General features: G+C 44.3%; 1 protein-coding gene across 1 annotated transcript in view; it reads right to left on the bottom strand.

The window, feature by feature from the left end:
* The window catches only part of LOC142470710 (serine/threonine-protein kinase N1-like), a 64,357-nt gene that overhangs the window by 9,522 nt on the left and 30,277 nt on the right, over positions 1–24,558 (bottom strand). Inside the window, 9 exon segments of the mRNA XM_075577363.1 lie at positions 1,634–1,696; positions 3,763–3,939; positions 7,096–7,187; positions 8,338–8,413; positions 9,097–9,152; positions 9,528–9,582; positions 21,255–21,369; positions 22,275–22,350; positions 22,969–23,112. Of these exon segments, the coding sequence (XP_075433478.1) occupies positions 1,634–1,696; positions 3,763–3,939; positions 7,096–7,187; positions 8,338–8,413; positions 9,097–9,152; positions 9,528–9,582; positions 21,255–21,369; positions 22,275–22,350; positions 22,969–23,112 (854 nt within the window).

Genomic DNA, 24,558 nt, shown 5'->3' with positions numbered 1-24,558 from the left:
GCCATCACACCCTGCCCCTCCCATCACACCCTTACCCTGCCATCACACCCTGCCCCTCCCATCACACCCTGACCCTGCCATCACAGCCTGACCTCTCCCATCACACCCTTACCCTGCCATCACACCATGACCCTCCCATCTCGCCCTTACCCTGCCATAACACCCTGACCTCGCCCATCACACCCTTACCCTGCCATCACACCCTGACCTCTCTCATCACACCCTTACCCTGCCATCACACCATTACCTTCCTATCACACCCTGCCCCTCCCATCACACCCTTACCTTCCTATCACACCCTGCCCCTCCCATCACACCCTTACCTTCCTATCACACCCTGCCCCTCCCATCACACCCTTACCCTGCCATCACACCCTGACCTCTCTCATCACACCCTTACCCTGCCATCACACCCTGACCTCTCCCATCAAACCCTGCCCCTCCCATCACACCCTGACCTCCCCTATCACAGTCAGACCTCCCATATCACACCCTAATCCTAACATCACACCCTTACCCTGCCATCACACCCTGCCCTCCCCTATCACACCCTTACCCTGCCATCACACCCTAACCCTGCCATCACACCCTGCCCCTCCCATCACACCCTGCCCCTCCCATCACACCCTTACCCTGCCATCACACACTTACCCTGCCATCACACCCTGCCCCTCCCATCACACCCTTACCCTGCCATGACACCCTAACCCTGCCATCCCACCCTGACCTCGCCCATCACCCCCTTACCCTGCCATCACACCCTGACCTCTCCCATCACACCCTTACCTTGCCATCACACCCTGCCCCTCCCATCACACCCTTACCCTGCCATCACACGCTTACCCTGCCATCACACCCTTACCCTCCCATCACACCCTTACCCTGCCATCACACCCTTACCCTGCCATCACACCCTTACCCTGCCATCACACCCTTACCCTGCCATCACACGCTTACCCTGCCATCACACCCTGACCTCTCCCATCACACCCTAACCCTGCTATCACACCCTGACCTCCCCATCACACCCTGACCTCCCCTATCACAGTCTGACCTCCCATATCACACCCTAATCCTAACATCACACCCTGCCCTGCCGTCACACCCTGCCCTGCCATCACACCCTGACCATGACCCCCCCAATCACATACTGACCTCCCAGTCACACTATGACCTCCTCCATTAAACCCTGAACCCCACCCATCATACCCTGTCCTCCCCATCACACCCTGACCTCCTAGTGACACCCGACCCTCCAGTCTCACCCTGGCTTCCCCCTCACACCCTAACCCAGTAGTCACACTCTGACAACCCCATCGCATCCTTCCCTCCCCCATCTCACACTGACCTCCCCCCAGGACACCTCGCCCCAGTCATCCCTGACCTCCTACTGACACCAGACCTCCCCCATCATACCCCAACCCCTGTCACACTGTGACCTCCCCATCACACCTACAGCCCCCAGTCAGTGACCTCCCCATCACATCCCGACCTCCCCCTGACATATTGACCTCCCATATCTCACACTCACATCACACCCTGAACCCCCCATCACACCCTGAACCCCCCATCACACCCTGAACCCCCCATGACACCCTGAACCCCCCACGGCACCCTGAACCCCTCCCCTTACCTGTATACGATGCTCTTACTGTGCAGGAATTGCAGCCCGAGGAGAACACAGGCAGCGTAGAACCTGAGAGAGATAATATACACACGATGCTGAAATAAACAGCGACCAAATACACACTCATACTGTATATTGTATATACACACTGCACACGCACACACCCACACACCCACACACATACTGCATACACACCTATACACTATACATTCACACTGTATATTGTATATACACACTGCACATGCACACACTCCCACACACATACTGCATATACACCTATACACTATACATTCACACTGTATATTGTATATACACACTGCACATGCACACACTCCCAAACACATACTGCATATACACCTATACACTATACATTCACACTGTATATTGTATATACACACTGAACATGCACACACACCCACACACATACTGCATATACAGTACACCTATGCACTATACACACACTGCACATACTGTATATACACCTACGCACAATGCACTATACACTCACACTGCACATACTGTATATACACCTATGCACTATACACTCACACTGCACACTGTATATACTGTACACCTATGCACTATATACTCACACTGCACATACTGTATATAAACCTATGTACTATACACTCACACTGCACATACTGTATATACACCTACGCACAATGCACTATACACTCACACTGCACATACTGTATATACACCTATGCACTATACACTCACACTGCACACTGTATATACTGTACACCTATGCACTATATACTCACGCTGCACATACTGTATATAAACCTATGTACTATACACTCACACTGCACATACTGTATATACACCTATGCACTATACACTCACACTGCATACTGTATATACTGTACACCTATGCACTATATACTCACACTGCACATACTGTATATAAACCTATGTACTATACACTCACACTGCACACTGTATATACACCTATGCACTATACACTCACACTGCACACTGTATATACTGTATACCTATGCACTATATACTCACACTGCACATACTGTATATACACCTATGCACTATACACTCACACTGCACACTGTATATACTGTACACCTATGCACTATATACTCACACTGCACATACTGTATATAAACCTATGTACTATACACTCACACTGCACATACTGTATATACACCTATGCACTATACACTCACACTGCACACTGTATATACTGTACACCTATGCACTATATACTCACACTGCACATACTGTATATAAACCTATGTACTATACACTCACACTGCACATACTGTATATAAACCTATGAGGTATACACTCACACTGCACACTGTATTTACTGTACACCTATGCACTATATACTCACACTGCACATACTGTATATAAACCTATGTACTATACACTCACACTGCACATACTGTATATACACCTATGCACTATACACTCACACTGCACACTGTATATACTGTACACCTATGCACTATATACTCACACTGCACATACTGTATATAAACCTATGTACTATACACTCACACTGCACATACTGTATATACACCTATGCACTATACACTCACACTGCACACTGTATATACTGTACACCTATGCACTATATACTCACACTGCACATACTGTATATAAACCTATGTACTATACACTCACACTGCACATACTGTATATAAACCTATGAGGTATACACTCACACTGCACACTGTATATACTGTACACCTATGCACTATATACTCACACTGCACATACTGTATATACACCTATGCACTATACACTCACACTGCACACTGTATATACTGTACACCTATGCACTATATACTCACACTGCACATACTGTATATAAACCTATGTACTATACACTCACACTGCACATACTGTATATAAACCTATGAGGTATACACTCACACTGCACACACTGTATATAAACCTATGCACTATACACACACTGCACACACTGTATATACCACTGTATGTACACCTGACCCATGCACTACACATTCACAATGCATACTGCGTATTGACTCTGCACACACACACACACACACACACACACACTATACTCACACTCAGGCACGCACTAAACTCACACTCAGGCACACACACTATACTCACACTCAGGCGTACACTGCTCCCTCACTCACATTGCACGTGCCTGGCTGAACACCTCGCTGTGTATATGGGTCATCAGGTCTCCTCCGGCCATGAAGTCCATGACAAAGCAGACGTGATCCGCGGTCTGGAAACAGCCCAGGAGGCTGAGCAGGAACGGGTGTGAGGAGGCACTCACCTCCACGAACACTCGCTTCTCACACAGGAGGCTGGGGGCGAAATGCAGGGGGCTTATAATAATACTGTATACAGTATATACCTCGCTTCTCACACAGGAGGCTGGGGGCGAAACGCAGGGGGCTTATAATAATACTGTATATATACCTCGCTTCTCACACAGGAGGCTGGGGGCGAAACGCAGGGGGCTTATAATAATACTGTATATATACCTCGCTTCTCACACAGGAGGCTGGGGGCGAAACGCAGGGGGCTTATAATAATACTGTTTATATACCTCGCTTCTCGCACAGGAGGCTGGGGGCGAAACGCAGGGGGCTTATAATAATACTGTATATATACCTCGCTTCTCACACTGGAGGCTGGGGGCGAAACGCAGGGGGCTTATAATAGTACTGTATATATACCTCGCTTCTCACACAGGAGGCTGGGGGTAATAATAATACTGTATATATATCTCGCTTCTCAAACAGGAGGCTGGGGGCGAAACGCAGGGGGCTTATAATAATACTGTATATATACCTCGCTTCTCACACAGGAGGCTGGGGACGAAACGCAGGGGGCTTATAATAATACTGTATATATACCTCGCTTCTCACACAGGAGGCTGGGGCGAAACGCATGGGGCTTATAATAATACTGTATATATACCTCGCTTCTCACACAGGAGGCTGGGGGCGAAAGACAGGGGGTTCTTAATAATACTGTATATATACCTCGCTTCTCACACAGGAGGCTGAGGGCGAAACGCAGGGGGCTTATAATAATACTGTATATATACCTCGCTTCTCACACAGGAGGCTTGGGGCGAAACGCAGGGGGCTTATAATAGTACTGTATATATACCTCGCTTCTCACACAGGAGGCTGGGGGCTAAACGCAGGGGGCTTATAATAATACTGTATATATACCTCGCTTCTCACACAGGAGGCTGGGGGCGAAACGCAGCGGGCTTATAATAATACTGTATATATACCTCGCTTCTCACACAGGAGGCTGGGGGCGAAACGCAGGGGGCTTATAATAATACTGTATATATACCTCGCTTCTCACACAGGAGGCTGGGGGCGAAACGCAGGGGGTTCTTAATAATACTGTATATATACCTCGCTTCTCACACAGGAGGCTGGGGGCGAAACGCAGTGGGCTTATAATAATACTGTATATATATCTCGCTTCTCACACAGGAGGCTCGGGGCGAAACACAGGGGGCTTATAATAATACTGTATATATACCTCGCTTCTCACACAGGTGGCTGGGGGTGAAACGCAGTGGGCTTATAATAATACTGTATATATACCTCGCTTCTCACAAAGGAGGCTGGGGGCAAAACGCAGGGGGTTCTTAATACTGTATATATACCTCGCTTCTCACACAGGAGGCTGGGAGCGAAACGCAGGGGGCTTATAATAATACTGTATATATACCTTGCTTCTCATACAGGAGGCTGGGGTAATAATAATACTGTATATGTACCTCGCTTCTCACACAGGAGGCTGGGGGCAAAATGCAGGGGGCTTATAATAATACTGTGTATATATATATACCTCGCTTCTCACAAAGGAGGCAGGGGGAGAAACGCAGGGGGTTCTTAATAATACTGTATATATACCTCGCTTCTCACACAGGAGGCAGGGGGCGAAACGCAGGGTGCTTATAATACTGTATATATACCTTGCTTCTCACACAGGAGGCTGGGAGCGAAATGCAGGGGGCTTATAATAATACTGTATATATACCTCGCTTCTCACACAGGAGGAAAGGGGAGACACGCAGGGGGCTTATAATAATACTGTATATATACCTCGCTTCTCACACAGGAGGCAGGGGGAGACACGCAGGGGGCTTATAATAATACTGTATATATACTTCGCTTCTCACACAGGAGGCTGGGGGTAATAACAATACTGTATATACACCTCGCTTCTCACACAGGAGGCTGTGGGTAATAATAACACTGTATATACACCTCGCTTCTCACACAGGAGGCTGGGAGTAATAATAACACTGTATAGCCAGGGGTAATAATAATACTGTATATACACCTTGCTTCTCACACAGGAGGCTGGGAATAATAATAACACTGTATATACACCTTGTTTCTCACACAGGAGGCTGTGGTAATAATAACACTGTATATACACCTCGTTTCTCACACAGGAGGCTGGGGGTAATAATAACACTGTATATACACCTCACTTCTCACACAGGAGGCTGGGGGCAAAATGCAGGGGGCTTATAATAATACTGTGTATATATATATACCTCGCTTCTCACAAAGGAGGCTGGGGGAGAAACGCAGGGGGTTCTTAATAATACTGTATATATACCTCGCTTCTCACACAGGAGGCAGGGGGCGAAACGCAGTGGGCTTATAATAATACTGTATATATACCTTGCTTCTCACACAGGAGGCTGGGAGCGAAATGCAGGGGGCTTATAATAATACTGTATATATACCTCGCTTCTCACACAGGAGGAAAGGGGAGACACGCAGGGGGCTTATAATAATACTGTATATATACCTCGCTTCTCACACAGGAGGAAAGGGGAGACACGCAGGGGGCTTATAATAATACTGTATATACACCTCGCTTCTCACACAGGAGGCTGGGGTAATAACAATACTGTATATACACCTCGCTTCTCACACAGGAGGCTGGGGGTAATAATAACACTGTATATACACCTCACTTCTCACACAGAAGGCTGGGGGTAATAATAACACTGTATATACACCTCGCTTCTCACACAGGAGGCTGGGGGTAATAATAACACTGTATATACACCTCGCTTCTCACACAGGAGGCTGGGGGTAATAATAACACTGTATATACACCTCGCTTCTCACACAGGAGGCTGTGGGTAATAATAACACTGTATATACACCTCGCTTCTCACACAGGGGGCTGGGGGTAAAAATAACACTGTATATACACCTCGCTGCTCACACAGGAGGCTGGGGTAATAATAACACTGTATATACACCTCGCTTCTCACACAGGGGGCTGGGGGTAAAAATAACACTGTATATACACCTCGCTGCTCACACAGAGGGCTGGGGGGGCATAGTGGTGATATCTGCAACACACAGGGGTGATAACACAGACACCCCTGGCTTCGTACACAGGGGACTGGGGGGGGGGGTATTTAGAGGCAGGATCTGCCTTGCACTATGACCTCTGACCTCTCGACCTCGTCCCTGGCAATGATGTCCCCTTTTTTGAGAGCTTTGATGGCGAATAGTTCATTGGAGTGTCGGTACTCCGAGAGCAGGACCTGGGAGAGAGGCAGCATTAGCTAGAGTGTAGGACCCGATGGGGAGTCAGATTGAGTGACTGCACAAGACCGGCAGAGAGCAAGACCTGAGAGAGGAGACAGCACGAGACAACCAGAGACAGAGAGTACGAGACAGACAGAGAGAAGGACCCAAAGAGAGAGGGACAGAGACAGATAGAAAGCGGGACCTAAGAGACAGTCTTAAGAGACAGCCCCGCCATAGAAAGCGAACAGGACCTGGCAGAGAGACAGCGCAAGGCAGACAGAGTGCAGGACATGAGAGACAGCCTGAGACAGACAGAGAGCATGAACTGAGAGATAGGGGCCTCTGCACTAAGGGTTCATACAAAAAAATCACCGGGCCATTTAAAATCGCCGTTTTTGTGAGCGTTGCACTCACGGTATCAGAAAGTCTCGATTACCCGTGATAGCAAAATTCACAAAACGGGCGAGTAGCCGGCGGCGTGAAGAGCGACCCTCTGTAAAGGCGTTACCCGGCGAGTTCTTTCTGCTGCAGAGAGACGCCTCTCCCTGCACAAATCTCGCCCGGAATGTATGTTTTTAAATACACGTTTTATTACTAGTGTAGGTGAGCAGGGGGTCTCCGGAGCGGAGACGCGTTGATTTCAGGGCCGGGGACCCCCTGCTTCCCGAGAAAGAGGCCCCGTTATGTAGTGCCGGTATCTCCTATGCTTTGGATTCCCACGGTCACGTGATCGGGACATTTAAATGCAGAGGAGATACCGGCACCCCATAACGGGGCCTGTATCTCGGGGAAGTCCCATGTCGCCGCTTTTCAGCCGGTTCTCACCACCTTCACGCCACACTTTTCCTGGCGTGAGGATTTGGGGAGTAACTCGCCATTGTAGAGCCGCGGGTAGGGCTCGATTACCTAATCGCGGCTACTAGAATTGTACAAGTTTCGATGTTTTTTTTAAGGGAAATTTTGGGGGCGATTCCGTCTTTTATCGCCCACTTATCGACGCTTACAGGATTGGAGTAGGCATTTTGGCCGATAAGTGCTCGATAAGTGGCTTAATAAACGCTCAGTATATAGGCCCCATAGTCTGAGAAATACAGACAGACATCCACCTTAACACCAATAGATAGCTGTGCTCAGTGAGAGACTGAGAGACAGACCTTCACTCACCTTCCCAAAGTGACCTCTCCCCAGCACAGCCAGCAATTTGAAATCATCCAGAGACAGCTGAGAGACACCTTGCGGTCTAAGAGACAGTCATATGTCGAGGGTACAAATCATTTCATAGTGTATATATGTGTATATATATATATACAGTATATATAATACTGTAATAATAATCGATCAAAGGTATTAATATGTCTATCTATCTATGTAACTGTGTATCTATCTAGCTATCTATATATATATATATATATATATTTATTTATATATATCCTGGCTGTGCTCAAAGCTGTGACCATGCAGCAAGCTTAAGCCTATAGGGAACCATGTTAAAAATGGTTATTGAGGCAAAAAGTGACACTGTGTGCTCATTTGCATGTCATTTCCCAGAATCCCTTGCTGCAGTGGAAGTGCTGTATGCTGGGTGATAATGGGGAAAGGCGGGGTTGCAGACCTGCCTAAGACATGCAGATGAGCATACAGTTATATTTGCATATATATATATATATATATATATATATATATATATATATATATATATATATATATATATATATATATATATACAGTGTGTGTATGTATATATGTGTGTGTGTGTGTGTGTGTGTGTGTGTGTGTGTGTGTATATACTGTATGTATGTGTATTTTAGTGTATAGAGAATATACATATCTGTGTACAGTATAAATATATGTAGGTGCGAGTATATAGTCTATATTTTATTTATATATATACAGTATATAATATATAGTAGGTAGATATCTGACCGTCTCTGGCTGTCTCGTCTTGTTGTCGAGTTTTGCTTCACCACGGGGACATCAACCTGATAACACAACCAGGGTCAGTGACACATACAGCAACACACATGTACATTCACACATACACACACACACACACACACACACACACACACACACACACACACACACACACACACACACACACACACACACACACACACACACACACACACACACACACACACACAGACACACACATATATACACTCACACATACATATATAAACATATACACAAACACACACACATACAGTATATATACACACACACACACATATATACACACCCACATATATACACACATACCCATATATACACACATAAATATATACACAAACACACACATACATACAATATATATACACACACACACACACACACACACACACATCTCTCACCTCATCTCTTGTTTCCTGATTGGTCTCCAGAGTCAGAGACTCCAATTGCAGTTCCCTGAAAACCAATGAGAGGAGACGGTAAGACAGCCAATCAGAGAGAGGAGAGAACAGCCAATCGGCAAGAGGATCCTCCGGATTGGCCTGTCCTTCTGTTGGCTATGATTGGTCCATGTGCCCTATAAAAACAAGTACTGCAAGCTTACTCTGCTTATAAGCAGCTGGTTGTTCCAGGAGCAGCTGGTATTGTAAGTATGAGTTTGAAACAAGCAGGAGGTTTGAACACAGAAGGAGATGCACACAGCATTGTCAATAGTGTCTACATCTGCTTCAGTGTTTGGTGTTGTCAGTGGATGTAAGGTGGTGGTTTTCCATGTACCATTCTGGCAATGTCACATCTGTAGGCCTTCTCTCTACAGGAGGTGATTGCTAGGCTGAAGGCTGAAACAGCTAGGTTATGTATATGCTTTGGCCCCAGCTGAGGCCACCGCCTCCTCAGAGGCCTCCTGTCTGGAGGTCTGGACCACTGTTGGATCTGGCAGGGTGAGAGTGGTACGTCGTAGACACATCTCGCGAACCTGTTGCCACTGCGCAACTCCTATGCTCAGGCCCAGCTCGATCTCTTACCGAGGCCCCGCTCTCTACCCTGGGACCCCCGCCCGTAGAGCAGGTGCGGCACAAGCGAGGGAGGAAGCCAGACTAACGACCTGGTCGGGAATGAGGTTATGGTTGTGCAGGAGGCATTAATAGTGAAGGATTAGCCCTTCGGCTGGTGGCATCCTCCGTGGCTTTATTCAGACATATTGCCAGGATATCCCGTAGGGTGGGGAAGGCAGGAGGACTCCATCCACCTGTGATTTCAGCGAATGGTTAAGGAACTGGTAAGGGGGGGGGGGAGGATTTGGATTGGTTGTACCTGGAGGGATATTGACCTACACAAGATCTCGGTGAAGAACCAGGATACTCGGTAAGCAGTTTCAAAAGATTATTTAGCAAGTATATTAACTAGCTGAGGGAAGAGTGGGGGCAGTGAAAGGAGTCAGGGCTACCCCACCCCCCTCCCCTGCAAGAGAAAGCTATTGTGTGGAACGTCACCACAGGAAATGTAGCCTCGGTTCCCCTGGATATGTTTTTTGTTGTTGTCCCATCCCACCAAATCGCTTAAGTCGGGAACAGATGAATAACACAGGTACAAGGAGGTGTACCGGGGGGGAAACAGGAAGGATTAGGAAAAAAAACAGTAACAAAAGCCTTCGGGCGATGAGTTCACCAGCTTGTAGTTTGGGAAATAAAACCCCAGCACTAATTGCCATAGTGAGCAGGGATGGCTTGGGTGTTGTCACTATTACTAAGACACAGTGCGATTAAAGCTGCAGTTCAAGCTGTCGTTTAAAAAAAAAAAAACCCATTCAATATGTTCATCAACACAATCTGCACACTGACTAGTGATTAGCTAAGTTGCTGATCGATCTGTTCTCCTGTGATCGATCGCTGAAGATTCAGCTCGGGGATTCACTAAATGCATCTTGGGTAATCTTCTGCTGCACTGACAGCCAGTTATGTGGGGAAGATCATGTGACCAGGCAGGCACTAGATTCAATTGGTTTACTGCTAGAGAGAGGGCAGGGCTCAAAAAGGTGATGCTGTTTCAGAAGGGGAAGGGGATGTGACTTTGTAAATGGTTGCTATAGGATAGGAACAAAAATGCTTGTTACATTAGAATACATTAAAAATGTCTTTAAAATTGTTTTTTTTTTTTTTTTAATGCTACAAGTATTTTCTCATAGTACAGAACTGATCTATTAAAAAAAAACACACATGTAAGAGGATATTGCTTGAACTGCAGCTTTAAAAATCAGGACTGGGACGGCGCTATGCCTGGTTACACTATATTTAAAGGACCATCCCCCTCCCCACCCTATGCAAACCTATAACATCAACCCTTCGCTTCTTTAAAAAAAAAAATCCCTCTCGTTTCTTTATTCTTCATAGGAAGAGATACCCCATCGTAATACGGCGCTCACAGCGAGACGGACAAATTGTTCAACAGACATAGTTACATACAGTAGTACGTAGTTACATAGTAGTTGAGGTTGAAAAAAAGACGTACGTCCATCGAGTTTAACCTATGCTAAATTTAGACAACAGATACTTTATCCTATATCTATACTTATTGATCCAGAGGAAGGGAAACAAAAAACCCCAGTGTCATATCATCCAATGATATCTCATAAGGGGAAAAATAAATTACTTCCTGACTCCAAGAATTGGCAATCGGATTAATCCCTGGATCAAAAGTCTTCCCATGTTTACTTATTTAGTATATCCCGTTATACCTTTCCTTTCTAAAAAGATGTCCAACCTTTTTTTGAACCTATCTATTGTATCTGCCATCCCAGTCTCCAAGCGCGTACAGGGGAACCACCACTAGGCTCACTCCGCGCACATTACGCGTTTCGCCACGCGGCATTTCTTCGCCAGGAGATCATTATCGCCGGGCCCCTACGGTTGAAATAGACTTGCTCCCCATCACCCTAACGTAAACCATCCCAAAAAAACGTTGACCCTTAAAAACAATATCTTATGGGTTTACACGGGCTATTTCATTGACATATTATATCCGCCTATAAACAATGAAACAATATAACGAAACACAAATGCATGCGTTATTATAGTAAATGTAAAAAATAATACAGGCATACCCCGGTTTAAGGACACTCACTTTAAGTACACTCGCGAGTAAAGACATATCGCCCAATAGGCAAACGGCAGCTCGCGCAGGCGCCTGTCAGCATGTCCTGAACAGCAATACCGGCTCCCTACCTGCACCGAAGCTGTGCGCAAGCGGGGAGACTATAGATTCCATCACATCTAATCTTTCACATTACGTTGATACTTTTCTTGCACCCCTCACCACTGCACTTCCATCTTATTTACAGTATACAGTAGCACTCAAATTTTAAATTCTCTCACTAATATTATTTGGGAGGATCATTATCTTTGGGTAACTTTGGATGTTACTTCGCTTTACACATGTATTCATCATGCACAAGGTGTGGAGGCGGTATCTTATTTCTTGCACAAGGATGACACTTTACCCTTTCACCAACAACAATTTATTATTAATAGTGTATTGTTTATATTAGAGCACAATTATTTTTTGTTTGAGGGAAAATTCTATCTCCAGACCACTGGGACGGCCATGGGGACCCGCTTTGCCCCAAATTATGCGGGACTATTTATGGGAATGTGGGAACAGGAATTCATATGGAATAGGAATGGGTTTAGTCAATATTTACTGTATTACAAAATATATATCGACGATATATTGATGATCTGGACGGGGACTACAGAGGATTTGTTAAGATTTAATGATTATCTGAACCACAACAACAAAAACATTGTATTGAGTGGAGAAAATAGTCCAGTAGAGATCAACTTTTTGGATTTAAATCTAAAGATAGTTGACAATCAGGTTGTGAGTAAAACATTTTTCAAACAGGTGGATGTCAACTGCTACTTGGACTTTACAAGTAATCATTCAAAACAGTGGCTAAACAATATCCCATATGGCCAAGTGTTACGGGTTCGGAAAAATTGCTCACAAATGGGGGATTTTGAAGAACAATCAAATGTTCTAAAAAAGAGGTTTATGGAAAAAGGGTATCATCCTACTTTGATAGAAAGATCTATTCAAAAAAGTAGGAACTACCCAAGAGAGACTCTGTTGATCCCTAAATCACAACGTCCCATTAATGTCAATATGAGTTATGATATACAGGATAATACACCCCTTTTTGTGACTAGGTTTTGTAATAAAAAGAGACCAATATCAGAAAGATAATCCAGAAACACTGGAGCATTTTAAAGATGGACCCTGCTTTACATGGTTTATTAAGTGAGAAACCTAAAGTGGCTTTTAGAAAGGCCGCGAACTTGCAAAACATGTTAGCACCTAGTGCCCTCAAAAAGGGTACACCTAACCCATCCTTGAGCAATTTCTTACAAAAAACCCAGGGAAATTACCCATGTGGTTAATGTGTAATGTGTCCATATCTATCACGGGATAAAAACATAAGGAACATCATATCACTCGTTTTATCAGTTGTGTAACATCATTTGTAATATATGTCATTACATGTCCATGTAACCTAAGATATGTGGGAAAGACCATTAGGCCTCTGAAAATCAGAATCGGCGAACATGTTAATGGGATTAAAAATGCTGAATCCAATTTGGAAAAAGGGAAAAAGATTCATAATCTGTCCCAACATTTTTGTGACTTGCCATCAAGGACAACCACATGGTTTAAAATTTAGAGGTGTAGAAGTAGTTCCAAGAGATCCTAGAAGGGGGGAATCGAGATACAAAATTGTTACAGAGGGAACAATATTGGATATACATATTAGGGAGTAAATCACCGGGTGGACTCAATGAATTGATAGAGTTGGCCCCGTTTTTAAAGTAATTGCTTTTAAAGTAATTACTTTATAATGACTCCATGGAGAAGTGTGTATCAAATGTTAGAAATGTGTGAAAAGTGTGTGAAAATGTATTAAATATGCAATTAAGTGTATGAACAATTTGTATCATTTACTATTGATTATCTACATTATACATTTTGGTTAGGTTATATATGTTATCATGTAGGAGTCATTTTTGATGTTTATTTTAGATGTTTATAATAGCTAGATATGGTTAGGGGATCATATGAAATAGAGTTATGTTATAATTGTGGGTTATTAGTTTAGTTACACATTATTAAGATTAATTGTTATTCAATTAAATACATGTGTAGTATGTATAAGTTAGGTGATCACTCATTTTAATGAATAAGGTTATATGTTTTTGTTATATAAATGTATGTTCATAATAGCTAGGGGAGCACATTTATGTAATAGTTTTATGTATTAGAGTTATGTTATAATTGTGGGTCATCAGTTTAGTAACACCACCCTTAAGATGAGTGGTGAGACATTTATACATTAAGATTAATTGTCATTTAAATATCATGTGTAGTATGTTTTAAAACGAAGGTGTATTTTCATCATTAGTTTTAGGAATATCATTGTAAGTTTAATTTTCATATGTGTAGTTAGTACCCTAATACAGATAATTCATGTGTTAATAATGGTGTATTTCTATGTATGTATATTGCTGTCCCATCACTGATTGAATAGGTATGGTAGCCTATAACGGTACAATGCAACCAGGAGAATGAATGTATCCGATTGGTGGGTTTGTTCAGCTCTCCTGTATTTTAACTGGACGTCCATCGTGTCCATCATACCTCCTGACGAAGCGTCGTATGACGCGAAACACGTAGAGGTGACGTCACACGCAGCAGAGAGACAGCGTTATCACGTTCCTCCGGGCAGCTGTGTTTGTAAACTTCCCTGGGGTGTGTTTTGAGCGAGGTGCAGGGGTGGATTTTGGATATTGGAGCCTTAAGAACTTTGTTACTGTAACATCAAGTCGTTTTTGAGATCTGATATTAGTGACAATACAGCGCTCTCATCTACCCCTCCTTCGAGCTCCCCCAGTGCTGTTTGATCCATTGTGATCCGTTTTTATGTAAGTGTTATTTCATGCATATTACAAATACTAATTATTTTTACATTTATACTAATAGTGTGTTTTCTCTTCTCTTTTTGCGCCCTGCTATATGTGTGGTTGTATTCGGCTGTTTGCCCCGCTGATCACGGGAGAGTGAGGAGCTGCAGAGAGACCTTTAATCATACTGTTTGGGACATAAAAGAACTTTTGGGACCGCGCGCACATATATATATTTTATTGCATTAGACTATAGAGCCTGTTACACATGCGTTATTTACATCAGTTGTGCACGTATATGACGATTGCAGTACAGCACATGCATCGATAAGTGGGGAAAAATGGTAGTGCTTCACTTTAAGTACATTTTCGCTTTACATACATGCTCCGGTCCCATTGCGTACGTTAATGCGGGGTATGCCTGTACCACGTGTGGTGCATGCGTGTGTCTCAGGCAGGTCTGCAACCCCCGTCTTTCTCCCCATTATCTCTGAGCAAACCGTGCTCCCAGCTGCAGCGAGGGATTCTGGGTAATCAGCACAGCGAGTCACTCTCTGCTTCTCAGAATACTTTTGTTATTATCAAAACGATTGCCAATCCCGGCCTGTGTTTAAACCATCCGAGGGCCCCTTATTTTTAGATCCAGAATGTTTTCCTTTTTAAGAATTCCTAACAGTAGCTTCGCCGCCTCCCCACGGCTCGTGTTTTTAAACTCGTTTGAGGCCAATAAAAGAACAATTTGGTCACATCGCTATTATTGCATAACAGTAAGTGTTTGGCTAATGGCTTTCCAACATGTATCAATGTCATTTAAACGTTGGAACAATCCTTTTTCATTCCGGGGGACTAGTTGTTTACCCGATATATCGCCTCCCACAACTACGCGGGATTAAACAGGCCTTGGATGTTGCACTACACGTTATAAAGCTCTTAATCTCCTGTTAACCACAGAAAACCATCAGTTACAGTGCACAGGCCCGCACCAGACATGAACAAGCGCCTTAAGAGGACAGAGGAGAACCAAACTCGCAGAACAAAGAGCAGGGGCCCCTTCCGAAGATGAAAACCAGAGCCAGTCAGAGGTAATAAATCGCTCTGGACTGGAGATTTTTTTTATCAGGGCAGTTGAAAGGATGAGAGAAAAGCGATTAGACAAGTATTTTGGTCCCGTGTTAAAAAAAAAAAAGTGTATTTAATTTACGAAATAATTCACGTACGTTTGTTAGAAAGTTCACGTTTTTCTCTTGGCTAGGAAAAAATCTGAGAATGTGTAGCTATTGGAAGATTTGCTAGCATCTGTTAAGGACGGCGGGGGGGGGGGGGGGGGGATTCGCAGTGTCTTGTTAATGTGTGCAATGTCCACGGCAGTGTAAGCTCTGACTGCGTATATATACATTCCTCAATCCTTGCACCACTAAAGGGTTCAGAAATAGATACAGCTCAACCCCGTTATAACGCGATCCGTTACAACGCGGATCCGCTTATAGCGCGATGCGAGTGTGGCTCCCAATTTAGGTATTCATGAATACTTTACAACACGATTATTAGTATCTTAAGTACTTTATTGTACAGTGCATACAATTATACATTATTTCTAACGTGATCCGCTTATAACGCGATGTGATTCTTTGGACCCCAAGCACAGCGTTATAAGGGGGTTGAGCTATATATTTACTCACTTGCTGGACAGCAAATAAAAACCCCCGTTGTGAGCACATTCACGTGTCAGTCAGGTCAGCCTTTCCCCATTATCTTTTGGCAAAATGTGCTTCCATTGCAGCTAGGGATTCTGGGTAATGACATGCAAACGAGCACACTTTTTGCTTCTTGTCCATTTTAACATGGACCCCCTATGACCTTATGCCTGTCGTATTGTACGACTTTTCAGCACAGCCTGGGGTAAAGAAGTGCATAGCCAGTAAGACTTACCCACAGACAGCTGTTTCAGCCATTTGGGTCTTAGTGTGAAATCCAGTAAACAATGTAACATTGCGAAACGCGTTGAGATCATGTGGGCGGAATGAGCCTAGGGGTGGGCGCTCTGTATGCGCTTGAGGATGTTAGTTGTACAATTTGTACGTGTTGCTGTTTAACGCTGTATTATGGCGGTATGTTACTTTTATCTTTTTCTATGAAGATGAATACGGTAAGGGCGCACGTGGGGAAATGGTTTAATAGACTTCGTTATGTGCCTCGAAAGCAATAGACAAGGCTCCTATTATGTTACATCCATGTACATATTATGCAATTTTACGCTGCTGAGGAAATGGAGCAGGGTCTATTCATGTTGTATACTTTTTTTTTTATAGAAAGGATAGGGTAGGACAGAATAAGTTTGCCTTTGTGTGAAGAAGACCAGAAATGCTACTTTAATACAAGGTACTGGAGAAAAGACTGAGTCAATAATTTAGATTTACAGGCCTGCCAAAAACAGCCCAAGAAGGCTCTGTTTATGCGACCCCGGAGGTTGGCTAGGGGGGGAAGGAGTTTTTTTTGGCTGGAAGGAAGGAAGAAAGATGTATGGGGGAGAGAGAGGAGAGGGGAGACAGAGGTGTAACGGGGAGAGAGAAGTGAGGGGGGGGAGAGAAAGAGGTAAGGGGGAGAGAGAGGTGAGGGGAACAGAGGTGTGAGGGGGGGAAAGAGAAGTGAGGGGGGAGAGAAAGAGTTGAGGGGGGAGAGAAAGAGTTAAGGGGGGAGAGATGAGACAGGTATAACAGGGAGAGAGAAGTGAGGGGGGGAAGAGAAGTGAGGGGGGGAGAGAAAGAGGTAAGGGGGGAGAGAGAGGTGTGTGACAAAAAGACTGTCTCTCGAAACACGTAGGGTTAATCCTAATACTTCTGCAGCAGCCCGCGTCTCAATACCTTATCCCGGCAGAGACCATAGACCGAAGGTAGTGACCCGGCTTACACCGGAACCGGCGGGGCAGTCCAGCACCCTTTCCGACACCCCGCGAGAGTTGCGAATCAGCAGGGAGTGAGAATGAGTAGCGGAGGACTCCGACTTACGCACAGACTCGGCGCAGCCCGGCGTGAGAGGCGTCAAACGCCGGTGACCATCGGCGGTGCACGCAACGGACCGGGGGGGGGGGCAGTCCGGCGACAGCAATCAACTGATAGCGGCGTGCCACGAGTGAGATACTCTCTGACATCATCCACCCCCTGCTAACACTTTCCGTCTGGCAAGTAGGGTGTTCACCTATGCAGCAGAGTATTACTGGATTTCTGTATGGACTTCATTTCTATTTACATAGTTACATAGTTACATAGTTACATAGTAGATGAGGATGAAAAAAGACGTACGTCCATCAAGTCCAAAATATGCTAAATTTAGACAACAGATATCCTATATCTATACTTACTTATTGATCCAGAGGAAGGCAAACAAAAAAACCCCAGTGACATATCATCCAATGATATCTCATAAGGGGAAAAATAAATTCCTTCCTGACTCCAAGAACCGGATTAATCCCTGGGTCAACATCCTTCCCATGTATACTTATTTGGTATATCCCTGTATACCTTTCCTTTCTAAAAAGAGGTCCAACCTTTTTTGGACAAATTTATTGTATTATTGTATTTCTTTTATATATATATTTTAATAAATGTGTTTTTTTTTTTAAATCTGTATTCATCACTTGTTTTGTCTCTGAGGCTTCTCCTTAGTTCAGTTTAATTTATTCTATTTTTCTCTATTTTTGTTTGGTTTTGTCTGTTACGTGTCACACTTAACATACAGTATTATGCTGTGTGTGTGTATTGTGTCTTTCATTACACGCACTTGATATATAACCACAACAATCATCGTTGGAAACTACAAGGACATTTACCGTGTATCACCAAATGGTTGTATATTTTACATTTTTATCTTAAAATGATATTGGACTTTCCAATATTAAGAGTGTCAAATAAGGCGCCAAATGTATCTTTATCCCAACTACAATGTAATGCCAAAACGTGCAAAATAATGCACTTGGATCACAAAACTCCAAGGGCAGAAGAAAGGATTCATGACACTATAATGTCAACTACTATCGAGGGAAGGGCCCGGGGAGTCGATATTTCAGATGACTTAAAAGTGCAGATGTAGCAACGGTTACTGTTTTCGGTGCCGCGATCGGATCTCCGGATCTTGGCGGCGCTGGGGGAGTTTGCGACGGCACTGCATGGGGATCCATTCCTTTCAATGGGACCCTCCGCAGAGTTTATCCTCCCGGGCCGCCACCGGCGCGGTCGCCGCACCGAAAACCGTAAATCCGTGCTACGTCCGGCGGACGAGCCACGAAACAAAGTGGTGGGCGTAACCAGCAGGATGTTAGGTGGTGTAGGGCGAGGTAGGGGATGCCGCTTTATAGATGGTTGGTGAGCCCTCACCTAGGCTACGGTGTTCAGTTCTGGAGACGGTATCTCCGGAAAGACATAAATAAATTAGAGAAGGGCTACTAAAATGGTGAGACCTTAATATGCTCAGCTTGGAGGAGGGAAGAGATGGGGGATGTGATGTAACGGTGCCAAAAAATCAAAGGGTTTCAACAAAGTGCCTGAGGGAAGTATATCTCAGAGAAAGATGTTCTAGATCAGACGTGGTCACCTCCAGTTCTCAAGGGTCAGGTTTTAAGGATATCCCTGCTTCAGCACAGGTGGTTCCATCAGTGGACGAAAAAGGGGGAATCCGGCGGTGCACAGCTGCCGTCAGGATATGAATCGCTAGTCCACACGCGTAAAACTTAAAGGTTGAAGTTTAATGAGCGCATACACACAAAATATACTGCTACATAAGAACTCTTGACGCGTTTCGTCTCGCTTGGGACTTTGTCAAAAAAAGGGATTCCCCCTTTTTCGTTTACTTTATCTACATTGGCTGGAGCACGCGTCACTGCACTCCCGGATCGGAGGAACTCCTTTCAACATTTGAATTGGACTCGGCTTGTCAAGCGTGTGAGTAATTTATCCCCTATTTTGCCGTGAGTGACACGGGGTTTGTGAGGGCAGTGGCGGAGGAAGCTAGGGGCCGGTTATAGTCTCCTGGCTGGAGACCCGGCTTCACCGTTTGCATTTTTCTCCCTACCATAGTATTACCCCATCCCGTGGCAGAGTCATGTATACACGGCATTTATCAATATAAGGGTTTCACATTCAACATACCATCTATCAGTGAGACACTGAACGGGAGTGCTGTTATAGGATTATTGATCCATTTGGATTTCTCTTGGATATCTGTAGAACTTATATGTGCACAATTTTGGCAGCATTAGTCATTCCTTGGAGTAATTCTGGGACACTTGGTTCCATCAGTGGCTCAGTCATTGACTGCACCACCTGTGCTGGAGCATGGATATCCTTTAAACTTGACCTGTTGGTGGCCATTGAGGACTGGAGTTGGCCTCCCCTGTTCTAGAACAAGAGGTCACTCGCTCATGCTGGAGCGAGCGTGGGAGGCTAAAAGGGTGGTGGCTTCATGGAACAGCCCCCCAGCGGAGGTGAAAGAGGCCAATACAGTGAAGGAATTGAACAATGCTTGGGGTAGACATAAAGTATGCAAAATAGCAAAGACATGCAAGAATCACACAGGGTCTGAGGTTATACAGCAGATAAGAAAGGTGGGCAGGCTAGGTGGGCCATGTGGTTCTTATCTGCCTTTAAATTGTATGTTTCACAGGGAGACAGACAATCAGAGGGAGGGGACACAGAGAGACAGCCAATCAGAGGGAAGGGACACAGAGAGACAGCCAATCGGAGGGAATGGGTACAGAGAGACAACCAATCGGAGGGAATGGATACAGAGAGACAGCCAATCAGAGGGAATGGATACAGAAAGACAGCCAATCAGAGGGAATGGCACAGGGAAACAGCTAATCAGAGGGAATGGACACAGGGAGACAGCCAATCAGAGGGAATGGACACATGGAGACAGCCAATCAGAGGGGATGGACATAGGGAGACAGCCAATCAGAGGGAATAGACACAGAGAGACAGCCAATCAGAGGAAATGGACATAGGCAGACAGTCAATCAGAGGGAATGGACACAGGGAGACAGCCAATCAGAGGGAAGGGACACAGGGAGAGACAGCCAATCAGAGGGAAGGGACACAGGAAGACAGCCAATCCAAGGGAAGGGACACACTGAGACAGCCAATAAGCGGGGAGAGGAGTGTGGCTGCAAAGGGTCACATGACTTACGCTCCGCTGTCCGCAGGGCTATAGGCCCCGCTGCTGGCGGGAATCGCTCTGCGCAGGAGGCGGAGCCAGGTGGAGGGGTCAATGTTCATCTGACGGGCACGAAGAAATGCCTTGCCTGTGACACAACAACAACATAAGTACTACACAATGTAACACAACACAAGAAAGCCCTATCTGTGACACAGCAACAATACAGCTACTACACAATGTAACACAACACAAGAAAGCCCTATCTATGACACAGCAACAATACAGCTACTACACAATGTAACACAAAACTGAAAGGCCCTACCTGCAACACAACAACAGAACAACTATGCAATGTAACACAACACAAGAAAGCCCTATCTGTGACAACAAAACAACTATTACACAATGTCAACACAGGAAGGCTTTGCTTGTGACACAACACAATTATTACACAATATAACAGTACACAGGAAGGCCATACCTGTAACACAACAATAAACACAACTACTACACAATGTAACACAAGACACAAAGGCCATACCTGTGCCACAACAGCACAACTATTACACAATGTAACACAACACAAGAAGGCCCTGTCTGTGAACAACAACAACAACATAAGTACTACACAATGTAACACAACACAGGAAGGCCCTCCCTGTGACACAATAAAACAACTACTACACAATATAACACAACACAGGAAGGCTCTGTCTTTGGCACTACAATACAATGTAACAAACCAACTACACAGTGTAGCACGACACAACTATAGCATAATGTAACACAGCACATATAGGCCCTGTCTGTAGAACAACACAATGTAGACAGAATATAACACAACAACACAGGAAAGCCCTGTCTGATACACAACATGACAATTACACAATGTAACACAACTACTATACAACGACTAACACTTCATAGCTACAATATAACTACTGCAAAGCAACTATACAACTACACAACATGACACACCTACACAACATAATACAACTCAGTCCACAGACACACAGACACACACACACACACACACACACACAGTGTTACCCTGCTCCTTTGAGAAGATCTTCTTCTGTCTGCGCAGTTTGGTAAATCTCTCAATCACCGGATTATAGAACGCCACCTGAAACAGACAGTGTATCTATAATGTGTATACACAGTGTGTGTGTGTGTATGTGTGTGTGTGTGTGTGTATGTGTGTATGTGTATGTGTGTGTGTATATATATATATATTAACCCTGGCTGTGCTCAAGCTGTGACCATGCAGCAAGCTTAAGCCTATAGGGAACCATGTTAAAAATGGTTTTTGAAGCAAAAAGTGGCACTGTGTGCTCATTTGCATGTCATTTCCCAGAATCCCTTGCTGCAGAGGAAGTGCTATGTGATAAGGTGGAAAGGCGGGGTTGCAGACCTGCCTAAGACATGCAGATGAGCATACAGTTGTATTTACATTTGCATATATATATATATATGTGTGTATGTGTATATATATATATATATATATATATATGTGTGTGTGTGTGTATATATATATATATGTACACACACACACACACACACGTGTGTTTTGGTATTAAACATCATCTTTTTGAATTTGGGGTTGCTTGTCCTGTTCCTTGTGTATTTTCCAATGCATGGACAGTATGAACCCTAGAAGACATCTACTCCATATTGTGTGAGTGCCGTGTTGGGGCATATACTATACTAGTATACAAATAATATATATATATATATACGGTACCTCACACAGCAGGGTTCCCTGGGGTTCCAGTTCTAGATACGTTCGATGCCGGTGATGATCTAGAAAATCTTCCAGCTTCACATATTTAATACCACAGAGTGAGCGGTAATCTCTCCTGTATACAGAGACTTGCAGCTCCCGAGCCTGCATACAAAGACACACACACACACACACATATTATATATATATTTTTTCCCTGTATACAGAGACTTGCAGCTCCCGCGCCTGTATACAAAGACATATACATATATATATATATATATATACCTATCAGGTAGATCCCAACATGTGTCTATCTCAGGCTCTAACTCTAATCCCTTGGATAACACCTGTGGCGTCCTGCAAGGCTCTGTTCTGGGACCCCTACTCTTCTCAGTGTTCATCAATGATCTTCCTACCGCTTGTCAGGGAGCCTCAAAACACATGTACAGTATGCAGATGACACAATCTTATATGAACACAGCCCTAGCCTCTCCGACCTTGAACACTTCAGTCTGCCTTTTTGAGACTTGAAAATTGGATTTCCCAAAACAAACTGTTTTTAAACACTGACAAGACTGTAACAATGGTATTTGGAACCAAGGCTACATTTTTAAAGCTTCCAGTGACTGAGCTCCAGATCAGAACCAACGCTAACACCACCCTAACTCCTGTTACTAGTTTTAAATACCTGGGCATATGGTTTGACTCCCATTTAACATTCGGGATGCACATTGATACCCTGACATCCAAAACCTATGCCAAACTAGGGGTACTTTACATGAACAAATCCTCCCTATGTCTACTGGTCAGAAAGCGCATCGCACAGCAGATGCTAATGCCAATTATCGACTATGGGGACATAGTATATGGCTCGGCACCCCAAACCCACCTTAGCAAAATTGATACCCTGTACAATTCAATATGCCGCTTTGTTCTACAATGCAACTACAACACACATCGCTGCGAAATGCTCAGAACTAGATTGGTCATCACTTGAGTTCATCTCTCCTGTCTTGCCTTCAAATACTTTCTGGGCAAGCTACCCGTCTATCTGAACAAGCTCCTCACCCCTACCACATGCAGGACTTATCCTCTGAGATCTGACTCCAAAAGACTGTTCATGGTCCCAAGGTTCAGCAAAGTATCCGGACGTTCCTCCTTCTCCTACCGTGCACCCCAAAACTGGAACAGTCTACCGGAGACTCTCACATCCACCACCAGTCTAAGTTCTTACAAAACTAAAGCTGTCTCACATTGTAACCTGGTCTGTAACTGTTACATACGCCCATAATATATATATTATCTCATACCGTGCATGCAATGTCTTATATACTGTATAATGTATACCCTGCTCACTTAATGTAACTATGTATTTGTAACCATGTATTTATTGTCTTAACTCTGTGCCCAGGACATACTTGAAAACGAGAGGAAACTCTCAATGTATCACTTCCTGGTAACACATTTTATAAATAAATAAATATTATAAATAAATATTCCCTGTATATAGCGACTTGCAGCTCACAAGCCTGTATACAAAGAAACACACACACACACACACACACATTTCTGCTATACAGAGACTTGCAGACATATCTCTCCCCCCTT

This window comes from Ascaphus truei, chromosome 20 (assembly GCF_040206685.1).
Source record: "Ascaphus truei isolate aAscTru1 chromosome 20, aAscTru1.hap1, whole genome shotgun sequence".
NCBI classification, from domain to species: Eukaryota; Metazoa; Chordata; class Amphibia; order Anura; family Ascaphidae; genus Ascaphus; species Ascaphus truei.
The sequence above is the reverse complement of the archived record's forward strand: the minus strand, read 5'-3'. Positions and strand labels throughout refer to the sequence as shown.